The sequence below is a fragment of the Coenobita brevimanus genome, chromosome 74 (genome assembly GCF_032717465.1).
Source record: "Coenobita brevimanus isolate Jiangsu-jjx chromosome 74, ASM3271746v2, whole genome shotgun sequence".
Classification (NCBI taxonomy): domain Eukaryota; kingdom Metazoa; phylum Arthropoda; class Malacostraca; order Decapoda; family Coenobitidae; genus Coenobita; species Coenobita brevimanus.
In genome coordinates, this window is record NC_137027.1 from 11,331,912 (window position 1) to 11,347,544 (window position 15,633).

At 41.5% G+C, this 15,633-nt stretch overlaps 1 protein-coding gene across 1 annotated transcript in view; it reads right to left on the reverse strand.

Annotated features, from left to right (window-relative positions):
• Positions 1-9,924: 9,924 nt before the first annotated feature.
• The window catches only part of rictor (rapamycin-insensitive companion of Tor), a 36,745-nt gene continuing 31,036 nt past the window's right edge, over positions 9,925-15,633 (reverse strand). Inside the window, exons 24-28 of the mRNA XM_080278721.1 lie at positions 15,340-15,489; positions 14,328-14,477; positions 12,288-12,398; positions 11,143-11,291; positions 9,925-10,206 (exon numbers count right to left, since the gene is read on the reverse strand). Of these exons, the coding sequence (XP_080134847.1) occupies positions 10,024-10,206; positions 11,143-11,291; positions 12,288-12,398; positions 14,328-14,477; positions 15,340-15,489 (743 nt within the window). The 3' untranslated portion in view covers positions 9,925-10,023. The remainder of the gene's footprint in view (positions 10,207-11,142; positions 11,292-12,287; positions 12,399-14,327; positions 14,478-15,339; positions 15,490-15,633) is intronic.

The following is a 15,633-nucleotide window of genomic DNA, read 5'->3' on the forward strand; positions in this document are numbered from 1 at the left end:
AATGGTCATAATGCTACTACTACTACTACTACTACTACTACTAATATGATGATGATGATGATGATGATGATGAGGAGGAGGAGGGGGATGTGGTGATAATGATGATGATGAGGAGGAGGAGGATAAGAATGAGATGAGGACGATGATGCTTGAAAATTATTGGCTTCACATAAACTTTTAACTATTTATATATCTCTTTATCTGTTTTTAATATAACTGTTTTTGTCCATATTTTTTTTCCCCTTTTATACATTTTTTACGTTTTCTTTTAGGTTTTTGTAATCCCAAACTACGCTATTTTTTGCATCTAGTTTCCTTTATATTTTACCGTCATAAATTATCGTTCTTTTCACTCCATATCCCCTTTTTCAGTTTCTTTTCGTTTCGTTCAACATTATACATTTTTTCACCGTTGTATTTCACGTCTCTCTTGTCCATTTTTCATCCCATAATTTTTCACGTCTGCGTTTCACTTCATACTTTTTTTTTCTGTTTTTGTTTTTCACTTGGTATATAAAAATTCCAAGGTGGCTCCTGGGCCCGCCTCTTGGTCTTTGTTTGCTCTAAGAAAGCATCTTTAATTTTGAATACACCTCCCCCCCACCCCCTCCCCCCCTCTCTCACTTTCTCTCTCCCCTCCCCCTCTCTCATTCTCTCTCCCCTCCCCTCTCCCACCCCTCCCCCCATTTCTCTCTCTCTCTCTCTCTCTCTCTCTCTCTCTCTCTCTCCTTCCTAATCCTCCCCTTCCTTTCCTCTTTCCCTTCTCCCTTTCTATCAATCCCCCTTCCTCCCCTTCCCCTCCCTCTCTTCCCTTTACCCTCTTCCTCCCTTCCCTCATAATCGTAATTCCCTTCCTTCCCTCTTCCCCTCACTTTCCCCTCCCTTACTCTTTCTCCTTTCCTGCTTCCCCTCCCCTCCTCTCTCCTTTCCTCCCCTACCCATTTTCTCTCCTCTTTCCCCCCCTTTATTCGTCTCCCTGTCTGTTTTTCTCTTCCCTTACCGTACCTCCTTCTTTCTTCCCCCCCTCCACACCCCTATCTCATGTCTCTCCTCTCTTCCCTTCTTCTTTCACCCCCTCCTCTCCTCTCTTCTCCACTCCTTTCCTTTCCTCTCCTCCCCTCTCCTCTCTTTCCTCCTCCTTCCTTTATCCCTTTCTCCTCCCTCCCTCCCTCCCTGTTATTTTTCTTTTCTCTTCCTCTTGCCGTACCCCCTCCCTCCCTCATTACAACCCCCCTCACACTCTTTTGTTCTTCCTCCTCCCCATCCCTTCCCCTCTCCCGCCCCTCCCCTCCCCTCCCTTCCTCTTCCTCTACCGCCTCCCCTCTTTTATTCTCTTACTTTTGCCCCCTCCCCCTCCCCCCTCCCCGTTTTCCTCCTTTTCTCCCACCTCCGTTATTTTTTTTTTCCTTAACTCATCTTCCCCTCCCCCTCCTCTCCCTCTCTTTCTCTCCCTACCTTATTTTGCTCTCATTTTCTCCCCCCTTCCCACCGTAACCTCTCCCCTTTCTCTTCTTTCCACTTCCACACTCCTCCTATCCCTCTGCCCTTCCCCTTTTCCTCCCTTTTCTCCCTCCCCCTTCCTAACTTCATCCCCCTTCCCCATTCCTCACCCCTACCCCTCCCCCTTCCCTTCCTACCCATCTCCTTCTTTCCTCCCCCATTCCTCTTCTCCCCTTCTCTTCCTCACCCCAATCTTCTTCTCCCCTTTTTGACTCTCCCCTCCCCCTTCCCCCTCCATCTCCTACCCTTGCCTCTTCCCTCTTCTCCCTTCTCTCCTCCACCTCTCCTCCCCCTCCCCCTCCCCCCAGCTCATCTTCCTCCTGACGCCTCCACACCCTCTCCCTCTTCCCTCCCCCTCCCCTTCCCCCCTCCCCTGTTGGTGCCGCGAGAAGAGACATTGATCCAGACGCAACCCCCAACACACACACACACACACACACACACACACACACACACACACATATATACTTACACATGTACACACCTAAACACTGATACACATACCTTCATAAATACGTACATGCACACATAAACACGTACACACATTATCATTAACCTACTAATTATATATAAACTCAAACGCACATGAACACAAACACACAAACACTTTCACGCACACACTAATTATATACCTTCACATACACGCGTACAGTTATAATACGCACACACACACACACACACACACACACACACACACACACACATAGGGTCATATTATACGCACACATTAATTTATACACGTTCACGCACATACGCACAAGAGCATTTAAGCACACGCACACTCCCATATGCACACACACACACACACACACACACACACACACACACACACACACACACACACACGACAAGCTTCCACGAACGAGTAGTTAAAAAAAATTATGTTTATCATCATTAAAATAACATAAAAAAAATCTTTCCCTTTAGCAAGAAAGCATGAGACGTGTGTATGTGTGTGTGTGTGTGTGTGTGTGTGTGTGTGTGTGTGTGTGTGTGTGAATATTAGTGTGTGAAAGTGTTTATATTAGTATGTATAATGCGAGTATACAGTATATGTATTTATGTGTATGTATGTATGTATGTATGTACTTATGTATGTGTATGTATGTATAAAAAACAGGGTGAGAGTATACATGAAGGAAGGCGGTTTGGAATTAAGACAAAATATATTGAAATCCCCATATTTTTGCGTAGTTAAGAGCATGTATATTCTTAATTTTTAAAAATCCATATACGCTATTCTTTGCTTATTCTCATTAACCCCCTAACACTTCTTCCAAAGCGATTTATTTTGCTTATTACTAGTAGACCTTGTTACTATCTTGTGTGCTATTTAAATCATTCTGATATCACCGTATTCTTCATAAATAAAGCATAAAATTATATTAATCAGCCGCATCCAAAACTAAAGCGCTAAGGAAAAGGTGCTAGGGAGTTCAAGCCACCGCCAGACGATTTTATACAGCTGAGCGAGTCATATTTATTTATTCATTTATTTGCGATTTCTTTACTACGTTCACTTTTAACTTGGCCTAAAATTGCCATCCCTCCGTCTCGAATGCTGAGCTGTGGCGGGAGACTAACGCTGGAATATGATGCTAGTCACGAAGAAGTGCTAAGGAATGGATGTAGAGCAGTAGTATTGGCTTATTCTCTCACAAAACGACGAAAATCTTCACCAAATTAAGATGGACGGACTTTATATTTTTCCTCTCTCTCTCTCTCTCTCTCTCTCTCTCTCTCTCTCTCTCTCTCTCTCTCTCTCTCTCTCTCAGGCGCTTTCATTATTTTAGCACACTTTTTCTCTGTAAATGTAAGAGGAATTTTTCTTTTTGTTAACACGCACACTTGACCATTATTGCTACGATACCATCATTGAAAAAAAGAAAGACAGAGAGAAAGAAAGAAAAACTACAGGTAATGAGGGAAAAAAAAAAAAAAACTTGCTTTCTGTAGGTGTGGGGAGGGGGAGTTATTTGAAACCTGAAAAATAATGGCAATTGAAGTCTGACTTAAATTGAAAAAGACTCAGCGCCATGAAGACAAGTTTCGGATTTTCACTGTTTATTTTGTGAGGGACCCTTTACATGGCATGGAATATCGCTTTTTGGTATTTTGTTTAAGCTACGTACGGGCAACTTTCTCTAGACTTTACTCGGAACAGGAATATTCCAGCGCTTCAAAAGTTTACCGATATAGTTTAAATCCTTCTAGTATGAATGTTTCCCTCGTATCAACAAACTCCTCTTCAGTTAACCTAAATAGAAGCCCAAAGAATAGATTAAAAAAAAACTTGGTAATATAAGGACACTGAAAAGTAATAATCTGAAAGGGGGTTAATTGGAAGTTATAATTATAGTGCTAAGGTTTTGCGAAATGGACCCCTTTTCACCGTGGCTTTGATGGTTTCCTAACACCTTTTCCTCAGTGATTTCGTCTGCATATTACACCTCAGAATCCTCTTACAGGTTATTAAATACAAACTATGTAGATATGAAAATGATATAAATAACAGACGAGATTATCATAGGGCGCAATATGCAAAATAAATCTCTAAAGAGGAGTTATGAAGCTTCAAATGCGACATCAAATACGATCCTTTTCCTTTGCGATTTTTTCCCCAGTGTCTTGTATGTCATTAATGTAAGCTTGTCTTGACATTAAAACAATATAAGGAACACGGATGATAAAATTAAGGGATGGAAAGCAAGGTAAATCGTTAAGGAAGAAATGATACGAAGCTTTAAGTCCCCCTTAAAATATTACGGGGGGGAGAGGGTCGCAGGGGCCATTGAGATGGCGGATGCGAGGTGACGATTGCGGGGAAGAGGGGAGGCCGTCTTAGTATACCCAGGGCCCATATACATATGGGCCCCGAGTATACCTTCACGGAACTGGGCACGGCAAAGACCACGGCCGAAATTCACCATCCGCCGTCAGAGACTGAGGAGGGGCGGGACTCTTCTGACTCCGTCTCCATGGCCGAGGATGCGTCGACCGGTTCCTCGGCCGAGGAGGAGGTCAGTGAGTCCTCCCCTCCTCCGACAGTGGAGGGCAACCCATCTCGCCTTCCCATCATGGACCACAAGGATCGGCTAGACGTATCCTCCCACCGACACTTACTGACCCTCGACGCCCACACCCGGTCGTAGCAGCTCGGAGTCACGATCTACTCCGACCTATACGATCTGCTCCGGGCTGCCGACCTGGGTGAGGGGACTCCACCCGTTTTGTTTGTGTCAGGGGGGGAGGAGGTGCGTCTAGCCGATCTCAGAGCATTCTATCACACGCTTCCTCTACCTTGGCCCCCTGGACTGGCCGTCTCATGCGGTACGTGAGTTTTTTGCTTTTCCATTGCGTTGTTTTGATTATTTGGCCTAATACCCCTCATTGTGGATGATGGCCAGTAAGCAAAAAAAAAAAAAAAAAAAAGTATATCTTCAGACTTCGGCCAGGTGACTTCCATCCGTGCTCTCGTTGGTTAAAGTTTCCTAACACCTCTTCCTAAACAGTTTTGCTTTTATCATTATTCCTTACCCTTTGTACCATTTACATAGTTTCATTATAATCATTTTGGGCATAAGTAACATTAATTATTATTGATATTAACCATTCGTATCCAAAATTTTACCAGTACGCACAAATTCACTAAGTTTTAGTGGTTTTGTAATAAATATCTATCCACCCGCTTGTACTGTACCAAGAAAATAACCCGAAATATAAAGTGATGGAATTATCATTTTTAAGTTGGTCACTTACGAGAGTGGACCCATTCCTAAGCTGTTTATTCTTCACAGTACAATTAAATATCCTCTTGTATGTTATTAACGCAAGTCATATCATATTGAAACGATATTAATATTATGTAAAGAATTGAAGTAAATTACATCGACACCCGCACGTGTTGAAAGCACGGTACGTGTGTGTGTGTGTGTGTGTGTGTGTGTGTGTGTGTGTGTGTGTGTGTGTGTGTGTGTGTGTATCTCAAAAAGTTCTGATCCAGTTATAATCAGACTTGGTGGAAATACTGAGGGTCAACCAAACGGGTGATCTGTCGTTTTCAGAAAATGTCATATGTGAGGGTCACATGGTTTCGCCGAACGGTTGATGGTAAGACAAGAGCGAAGGGAGCCATTTTTTAGAACAATTAAAAGTGAAGGTCACAATGCAAGGTCAAAATTCATTCCATGTGCGCCTGTCAGTAAAATAGCTTAAGAAATTTTCTGATATTGGTCGGACTTGACGGAAATATTGAGGGTCAGTCAAGGGACTGATTTGCTGCTTTTGAGAACAATATATCAAAGGACAAGGTCACATGGCAAGGTGAGGTGAAAGAGATTTGATCCAAATTAATCCAACTAGCTGGAAGAGGTCAGTATAAGGCAGACATGTGGGGATTCTGCTTCAAGAACAATCTGCCAAAAGTCAAGGTCATTCAGGACCAACCTTTCCATCCATCACACCACCCACCACCATCCCGGTCCATTCTACTTACTCCCCTCCACCCATCACAACACGCATCATCATCCCAGCCCATTCCACCTACTCCCCTCCACCCACCACCATCTCAGTTCACTTACTCCTCCCCATCTATCACATCACTCGTCACCACCCTAGCCCATTTCACCTACTCTCCACCAACCATCATCCCAGCCCATTACACTTACTCCTCTCCACATACCACCATCCTAGCCCATTCCACCAATTCCTATTCACCATCAAATCACCAGACCACCATCCCAGAGCATTCCACCTATCTCTATTCACCATCACATCACCAAACCACCCTCCCAGCCCAGTCCACCTACTTCCATCCACCCACCACCATCCCAACCCAATCCATCCATCTCTCTGCACCAACCACTATCCCGGTCCATTTCATCTGCTCCTCTCCATGCACCCCACCTTTCATCTACACTTCCCACATCAGACGTCTGAGAACTCTTGAGTTCATCTTTACAAGATACAGGATACAGTACGCAGACTAACCTGCCCAACCACCAAATACTATCTTAACCCATCCCATTCCTTTCTACCATTTTTCACTCCCACACGTTTGACATTCAACTTAATGATCTAACTGTAACACCTGTCTTTAGAACTTAAATATCCCCCAGCATGCATTCCCACCCACCATCATCCCAGTCCATCTTGTTTTCTTTTCTCCGTCCATTCATACTTAAGTGTAAATACATCTTAGCAATAACCACCTCAACCCCAACGGACAGTGCCCATATTTGCAAGGTATACAGTGCTAATATGTCATGAACTCGTGACCTGCCACCCACAACCAGGTCCCGAGATTGATGTGATGTCTCAAAAACTATTTCACTAGTAGAGCTGATATTTAACACATATCTTAAAAGGCATGACCTGAACTAATTTGTGCTGACTGTTAAATAGGCATACCTGTTCCTATTTTTTACCCTCCACTTTCAATGAGATGGGAAACTATGACAGGATGATAATAAGAAACAAAATGTATGGAAATGAAATATCAACAACCAGTTACAAACTTTAATGCATACACCACATACAATACATTAAATTATCTGTACAGAATACAAAATCTGAAATTTACTGAATAAATCTACACAGCCATGACTAGCTTCACTGTAGTCTATCAAAGTTTAACATACAGTATATAAATGAATAACAGTCAGTCCTTTTTAACTCGTTTGACAATTCTACAGGGCTCAGGGCATGGTAGGAACTGAGACTGCAATACCATACCATAATCTTTATTATTTTTTTCCCCTAAGCCATAGGAGACCATAAAACATTTCTAGAAATGTTTTTACCTGTTACAAACTCTCTTGTCATTTTCCTGTCATGTAATCCTGGAGTTTGAATGATGTATAAATGACTGTGAGCCACATTTCAATGGATATACTGTTGAAAGTTTTCCCACTTTCGTAGTTTCATATTTTCTTGTTTTTGGCTCTGACCTCACCCCATCTTTGGATGGGAGAAAGTGTCAGGATGATAATGATATTACGAGACAGGATGATGGATAGATAGATGGATGGATGATGATGATGATGATGATGATGATGATGAATGTAAAATGATACTGGAGAAGTGATCTCTTATCGCTTAAATGATCAAGACCATGGAAGTCTAGCAATGGGCTTTCTCCTGCCCCAGGCATTCCAGGACCCTCAATATGCTAATATGGAACTGACTGTTACCATTTTATTTTTTTTAACAGCATTATATAAGTTGGTCAGGTATAAAGTGGTTTGTACAACTCATCCCCTATATTCTGCCCCTCAAATATTTCAACATATAAGTAATCAAGGCCTTGGCACTTTTATAATACTTTACACTTTTCCTGCGACAAAAGTAGCTAGCTCCTGACATACTGTATGGTAATGTTGGTGCATTGTATAAAGCAATGGCACAACAGTCATTATACAGAATAGGTCATACACACGACACTCCATAAGGAAGATGGAGCTATTTTTGTTATTTTGTAAAGTCTATGTAGTTACATTATGAAACACATAGTAAAATAATGCCTAACCATGCAAACCCAACATAACCATTCTTAATGTAAGACTAAATAACGAAAATAGCAAGAACAGTCACGCTAACATATAAAACTGGTGTAATATAATAGCTGCACTATCATAACACAGATAGATACAGTTACAGTACTGTACTGTATATGAAATGCTGTCAACCTAGGTTTGGATCAAAATTAACAATAAACAGTGAAAGCAATACACTATATTTATACCTTTACGCTCTGTATTGTACTACGGTTTATTTCAGTATTTTAAATATGGTAAATGTTAGCAGGATTTGTTTATTGCAATGTACTGTCATTCTATCTACCCAATGAAGGATGGAAGAAAGGGATGTTACAGTGTTATTATATTATGTATTTCACTGGGATCATAATTACTTTCTAGACTAAGTCAAGCTACCAGCCAGCAGGCAGCCTCTTAAAACCTGAGTCTCAACCTAATAATGGGCTTAAAAGTTGGCATATATTTATTATAATCGGTGGTATGGTACAAAGTCTATACGATATAACAATAAATATATGTACATGAATTTCAGTTAGAATAAGAATTTTATATACATTTCTTAACCCCTTTAGTCCTATGACATTTTTAACATCATATTCTTGCTTTCACCAGATTATCTGATTCCCTATAGGGCAGATTTTTCAAAATGGAGTGCTTACATACTGCCATCACTGACACCATCACTTCCAGAATGCTCTCTTAAGTCAAATAAAATCATCTGGTGGCAGCGGGTCAAATAAATACTGAGCTATCCTATACTATCTTTACCGGGAACATATATTAGCTTTTGTCAATACTTAAAACCTCACAACAAAACAATTAAACAAGACAGTACATAAACATGACCAGATAACTACAGGCAGTTTCCAAATTGTTGCTGTGGCCCCAGGCTCATCAGAAATGTGAACCCAGTTGACCTTTTGGGGATAAAGCAGATGAGGGATGTTTGTATAACTGAGCAGTGAAACACTCTGGTTATAAAAGTGCTGCTACGTGACAGTCTCCCTCTCCTTAAACTGTCAAATCAATTCTAAGTTGCAGTGTGACAGGCAAATTTCCATTTAATTTACTAAACTTGACAGTATACATCAAGGTTAAAAAAAGAAAATTACCACGCAGACTTACTAACAGCCCTCACTGTAAGTCAAAGATAGGTTCAAATTTCACAACTGTTTCCCGACAACTGTTCTTGTAAATTTGGGCAACTTGGAAATCAGCTTTATAGGTAAGAATGCAACTCTTATTGGCAAATTTTCTGCAACTTATGGTGGACTTACAGGCAATCCTTGCTGTAACTCAGGAATGTGTTCAAAACTATCCCAATTTTTAAATTACAAATGGAACTGCAAACTGTGGGAAAACAACATATTATCTTTACAAGGAGCAACTGAACTTTAACCCCCTGAATCTGAGTACAGTAATGCTTTTTTTTAGCTTATTTATAGTGCTTCTGCACAATTCTGTTCAGCTCACAAAAGGACTCTTGTAGTAGTTGTAACCATATGCTCATCTGAATGCAAACCCAGTGAACTGCAGGCTGAAGCTATCCTTCTCCTGCAGTCCACTATCCTCTTTTGGGGGGAAAGGAAGTGAAATGAGGGGCATATGCGTGACCAGGCAGCAGAGCCACCCAGTAATGCTGATGCTAACATACAATGGTGTCCCTCTTCACCACCAAGGCCTCTTGTACCGAAGTATTTTATAAAGACTATATCTAACCACTTCTGGTCGGAAAAGTTTATCAAAAGCTGAACAAAATCATATGGTTGCATGAGGTATAAATTAAAAAGGGCATCACTTGAACTAATTAATGGGCATTTTTTTCTGTAGCACAATGTGGACTTAGTTGCCGAAAAGAACACCAAAAACTTGGAATTTATGACGAGGAATAACTAATGGTAAACATAATACCTAAATAAATGGATTGATCATAATATGGAATAACTGTACTGTATAAGGTACAATCATTCTAAACAACAGAAATCAACTAACAATCCTCCTCTTTATCTGATTTATCCGATAGTGCCACTTCAGCAATGTCTGCCATGGAGGGGGGTTGGAGTGAAAAGCCAGGAACATTAGCCATTGTTTCTTGTATGGCTGGATTCACTGTCTCGCACACTCCCTCAGGTTGTTGGAATTTAAGGATCCGGCTTGCCTCCCTATAAACCTGGGGGAGGTGGGGGGGGGGAAATGTTCAATTACCAGGTGGAAAAAAAAAAATGCTTGTAATCCATCCATCCATCATCCAATCCTACGTTGCCCCATGAGGAGCGTAGAAGCCCGGGGCTAGGCAAGTTGGTCCTGACATTTAAGATGATAATTTATCAAACAACAAAGCCAGTACACTTAAATGATGGAATAGTTTAGCCATGAAAGCTTGTGTCAAGCTTATGGTGTATGCATGTGTCCATGCATGCGTGCGTGCACGCATGCGCATGTGCCATTGTCATCAAGCTGACCTTTTTCAGCCAATCCCAAACTGAACCCGCTGAGGTAGAAGGGCCTAGGACTAGGTTACCACAATCAAAGGTAAATAACCATTCTTTTCCCCTTAGTAGCATGATATAACTGAAAAACTTCCTGTCATCTCTTGGTGATCATATCTATCCATACTACAAGGCTGCTAATTTGAATGAGACATGCTAACCACCAGACACTACATACAAGCATTAATTAACCCTTTTCCTGCTGCAAATGCATTTAGGTATTCATCCATCCATCCATCATCCAATCCTATGTTGTCCCATGAGGAGCATAGTAGCCCAGGGCTAGGCAAGTTGGTCCTCTGGCATTTAAGATAAGAGTGATTTAGGTATTAAATTTATGCTAAATTTACTTGTCCATCCATCCATCATCCAATCCTACGTTACCCCATGAGACGTGTAGGAGCCCGGGGCTAGGCAAGCTGGTCCAGACATTCAAGATGAGAGTGACCAGCCTCACTCATCCATGAGTAGCATTCTAATTCAAGTAAGGAAACTTTGAGGACTTTTTTACCCTTTGGCTACCAGACTTCTCTCAGTAAAGCAAAACTGTCTTTTGGTAACCTATGTACAATGACTGAATGTATCTATAGATAGCAAAATGGTTAATGTTATAATACCTCAGTAAAAACAACATCCATGAAGAGCTCCTGAACAAAGCGGCGGGCAGTGAGTCGATAGTTGTACGAGGCAAGGATAAGGCAGATCTCTGAGTACAGACACAGGTCACAGAATGCTTGAGGCCAACGCTGCTTAAGAGTCAATAATCCTGTAGGTAAAACATTGGGGTAAGTTCTGGGCATAAAAAGATATCATCATCATCATCATCATCATAATCATCATTATCACTAACACCACCATTTTCATCCTGACATTTTCTTCCCATTAAAGGAAACAGAAAGTATCAATGGAGAGCTATAAAAAAAATAAAAATCATAAAGAACTAAAGTTTGCACAGTTAATGAGCATAAATTAAAAGTGCACTAATTTCATACAATATACCCCACATCATAATAAACAAATTGTGGTCAAATCGCATTGAATGATGGTGGCAAAATTAATACAAATACTGGAGCAAATTTATGGACAACTCCTTCCAACAGATGATGTATTTTTAAAAAATTTTTATTCTTACTATCTCCACCACTCAACTGCAATAGAGAAGAGAAGGTTAGTGAAGAAACCTGCCTATTACAGTACTTCCATCCTCTCTCTGTCATCACCTCCTCCTCATTCTCTCACCACCACCTTCTCCCTCTTCCTTCCTCTCTCTACCATAACCTCTTTATTCCTTTTCCTTCCTCTATCATCACCTCATCTTCCCCTCTTCCCTCCACTCTACCATCACCTCTTACTCCCTAATCCCTCCTTTCCCTATTGTCACCTCTTTCTTACTATATTCCTCCTCTTCCTTATTTTCTCTATCCTTACCTTCTTTTGCACATTGTTTACTTTGTCCATCGTCAAATTTTTCTTTCAACTTCCTTACATTCAACCTCATTTTTCTCCCTCCTGACTCTCTACTCTCATTTTTTTTCCCCACATCTTTTATCTCTATGCCAAACGTTTTTCTTCTACTTTCCAGTTTTCTCTACCTTCACCCTTTTCCCTTTCTTCCCTTTTCTCTCTACCTTCAATAAACCTTTTTCTCCTCACACTTTCTCTTTAATTTCACCCTTTTCTCATTTTCTACCTTCACCATTTTCTCCTTCTTTCCTTTACTTTCTACTGTACCTTTTCCACCTTCCCACTTCCCACCACTCACCTGACTCTGAGGACCTGGCAGCTATAGAGGAGAGGAGGTTGGTAATGAAGCGTAGCACCTCCTTCCTGATCAGTGTTTGGTTTACGCGTTCAGACCCAGACTTGCCCTCACCTGTAGCATCAGACATTTTTTAAAACTGAGGGACAGAAAGATATACAGACAGACAGATACAAAAAAATGGATAGACAGATACTGGTATGTTGGGTTTGAAAGTTATGGCACTGCATGCATGTTTAAGGCATTTTCATCAGTCGATGGAAATTAACAATGGTACTGGATGCCACGTAGATCCAGCACCAATGGTCTACCTCCAAGGAGCTAACTTGAGCAGTTTTATTTTTTCCTGTCCCCATCCCATACCAATGGCTTTGGGTCAGAATTCAGTGTTTTCCGTCTCTTAGGCCAGCTGCCATTTATGGCCAACAAGTCCAGTTTACCCCGAGGAAATTATTGTAGCTATGCATTGAGGTTATATATGTGCAGTAGTCTCAGCCCAGACTCTTTGTAATGTGGTTCAGTTCCTTGCCTGGGTGTGTTGTACAATGCCAGTTAACTGGTTTTTGGTCATACACTACTCTCATGGTAATACCTCCCATGGACAAGGGTATCCATCCACCTCCCACCAACTGATAAATACCGGTAAAAATGACGGAAAGGGACACACACAGTACAAAGATAAGCACTGGTCCATGCGTTTGCAGTTATAGTACATAAGAGGACAGTTTACAAGCATGGTATCAAAAGTCTTACAATTAAAATGTATCTATAACAGAAAACAGTGTGCACATAAAAATTTTATATTGTGAAGACAAGTGAAATCAGCATCATCAATGTGCTTCATACTGTGAGAGGAAGTTATTAAAGTAATTCTCTCTCTCTCTCTCTCTCTGCTCATCCAGTGAGCTGTTATCAACGACTGGACTAAATATGAAAGATGACTTCATACTGTTCACACATAACTGGTCCAACTAATGCAAGTCATGTGCTATACTGTGATGGTACTGCCCAAGAGTATGAAAGCTTCAGATTTTCCATACATTTACCCACTTGTGTGACCAAAGAGGTTGGCTGAAAATTTTTAAGTACAGTATATTTGCTGTGTTGCTGGCAGTTTCATTTAATCCAGAGTGATAGGCCTTTAGTACACTGCATGAAATTGCTGGTTGTAGTCAATATGAAATTTTGGTGTTAAAGATGTTAACAGAATGTTTTTAAACCCCTTCACTACCTGATCCCTCACAAGCTGAACAAAGTAATCCAATGGCAACTAGAACAATATATATAAATGGTGAGAGTCTCTTCTTACTGTTGTGGCCCAGGCTCATCTGAATGCCAACATGGTGGACTGTAGGCTGCAGTTGTCCCTCTCCTGTTGTACACCATCTGCATATAAATATAAAAGAATGTCTGTCTGTCTGTAGAACTAATTAGAAATAATCAAGTCAACATGGTGGAAACGTGGTAGTCAATTGCTGTACCATAGCTTGTTTTTACAATGGGTCGGATGGGTGGGTGGATTGGTGAGGTGGGGCAGGGCAGGTTGGATGGGTGGGCTTGGTTGAATGAATGGGTAAGTGGGTGGGTCACAGTGGATGGGGTGAGAAGGCAGGGATGAGTGGGTGTGTTTGGGCAGCATGGGTTAGTGTGAGTGGGTTGGTAAGGTGGGTAGGAAAGCAGGTAGCTGGATGGGTAGAGAAGTGAATAGGTGGATGGGTAGGGAAGTGGGTAGGTGGATGGGTAATGTAGGTGAGTGGGTAGGAAAGGCAGGAAAATAAATCCATGGGGATTATATCCCTAAGGAAATGGGCCAATGTAGAAACACATGCTCAGTGGGTAAAATGGGACTCCAGGGTCTTCTCCCACAGGGGGAGAGGCCATCCTGAGTCCCAGGCAATGCTGGTATGCACGATCATGGGGTTTTACCTCTTACCTGGGCACTGCACGGTATCCCTGCTGGTACTCCACATGTGGGATAAAAATAGAGCTGAGGAATGTGTAATGAGAAGTTAACAGACAAGTGTGGGAAAACACCTGCCGTACCTAAGTCATCCCAGCCCTGACTGGTGACACTTGATGACTCTGATGTTTCTGCAATTTCACTGCTGCCCTTCACTCTTTGTAATGGGGGTGACTCTACCACCACTCCTACCCCTGCTGCTGCTGTTACTGCTGCTGACTCACCATCACCATCTGTACAAATGTAAATTGCAAAATAACTGATTCTATCTGACAGGTGTATGTACAGAAAATCAGTAAAGAAAATTTTAAGATGGAGCAGGATGTTGTTGCTGTTGTTCTGACCCTGGCTCGTCTGGGTATGAACCTGGTGCACTGCAGACTGAAGTTGTCCTTCTCTTGCAGCACACTATCCTCCTTTTGTGGGATCAGGAGGGAGCTGAGGGAAACTTGTACAACTGGGCACCACAGTCACTTGACACTCTCTCTCTCAAAAAAAAAAAAGGACTCGGAACAGATCTTGTTGGATTTCAACATTCACTGAGAGTTCACCACTCATGTCAATTCATTCATACTTGAGTCTATAGGGTTAAATAATGTTAACTGAACATTAGCCTTCTCTTCCACTTTTCCATTTCAAAAATGTACTGTCTATCTATCTATCTATCTATTGCCAGATGCCTCAATCCCGTTTGGGGTGGCCACAAACAAATCGCCTCCAAGGTGCCCTGTCCCCCGCCATTTCATGCACAGTAAACAATTCAAAGTGCCATACGAAAATATAACATCATCATCATCATCACCATCCAGATCTCTTCCTCTCCCCCACCAAGGATAGGGTAAGGCTTCCACTAAAATACAATAATTTTGTCAGTAACATATCCAAACTGGTAAGGACCAATGTACCATGTGTATGTGTACGAGGTAACGCACTGAAATGAAAAGTGTACTTAGGTGGAGAGTGATACGTTACTTGTGAGATAAGCGTCTTACAATGATACACATATATCAGAGGTGACATGTAATTTGGCACCTTGTGCCAGGAAGTACTTGCACAAATGGAATATTAAAAGCGTGCAGTGGTAGGAAAAAAGACCTTCTTGAAGTGAGGGTGAGTGTGATGGTGGTGGAGGAGTGATGGTGAAGCAGGCCAGACACAGCTCTGGAGTATGTAGCTTCAGCATGCTCTTATCATTATCACTGTCTTCCTTTCTGCTATCTCCTTCACTTGACTTCTGGCTCATCTCTGTATCAAAAAGTATTTATTAGATTATTCAGTCTGAGTAGTCTTCTTTAAGCTGAATAAAACACTCTGGAAGTAACAACCGTATGCAAAAGAGGTTAATGGAGATTGTTTTAATTATAGGTCTCCTCTAAGATTAAATAAGAC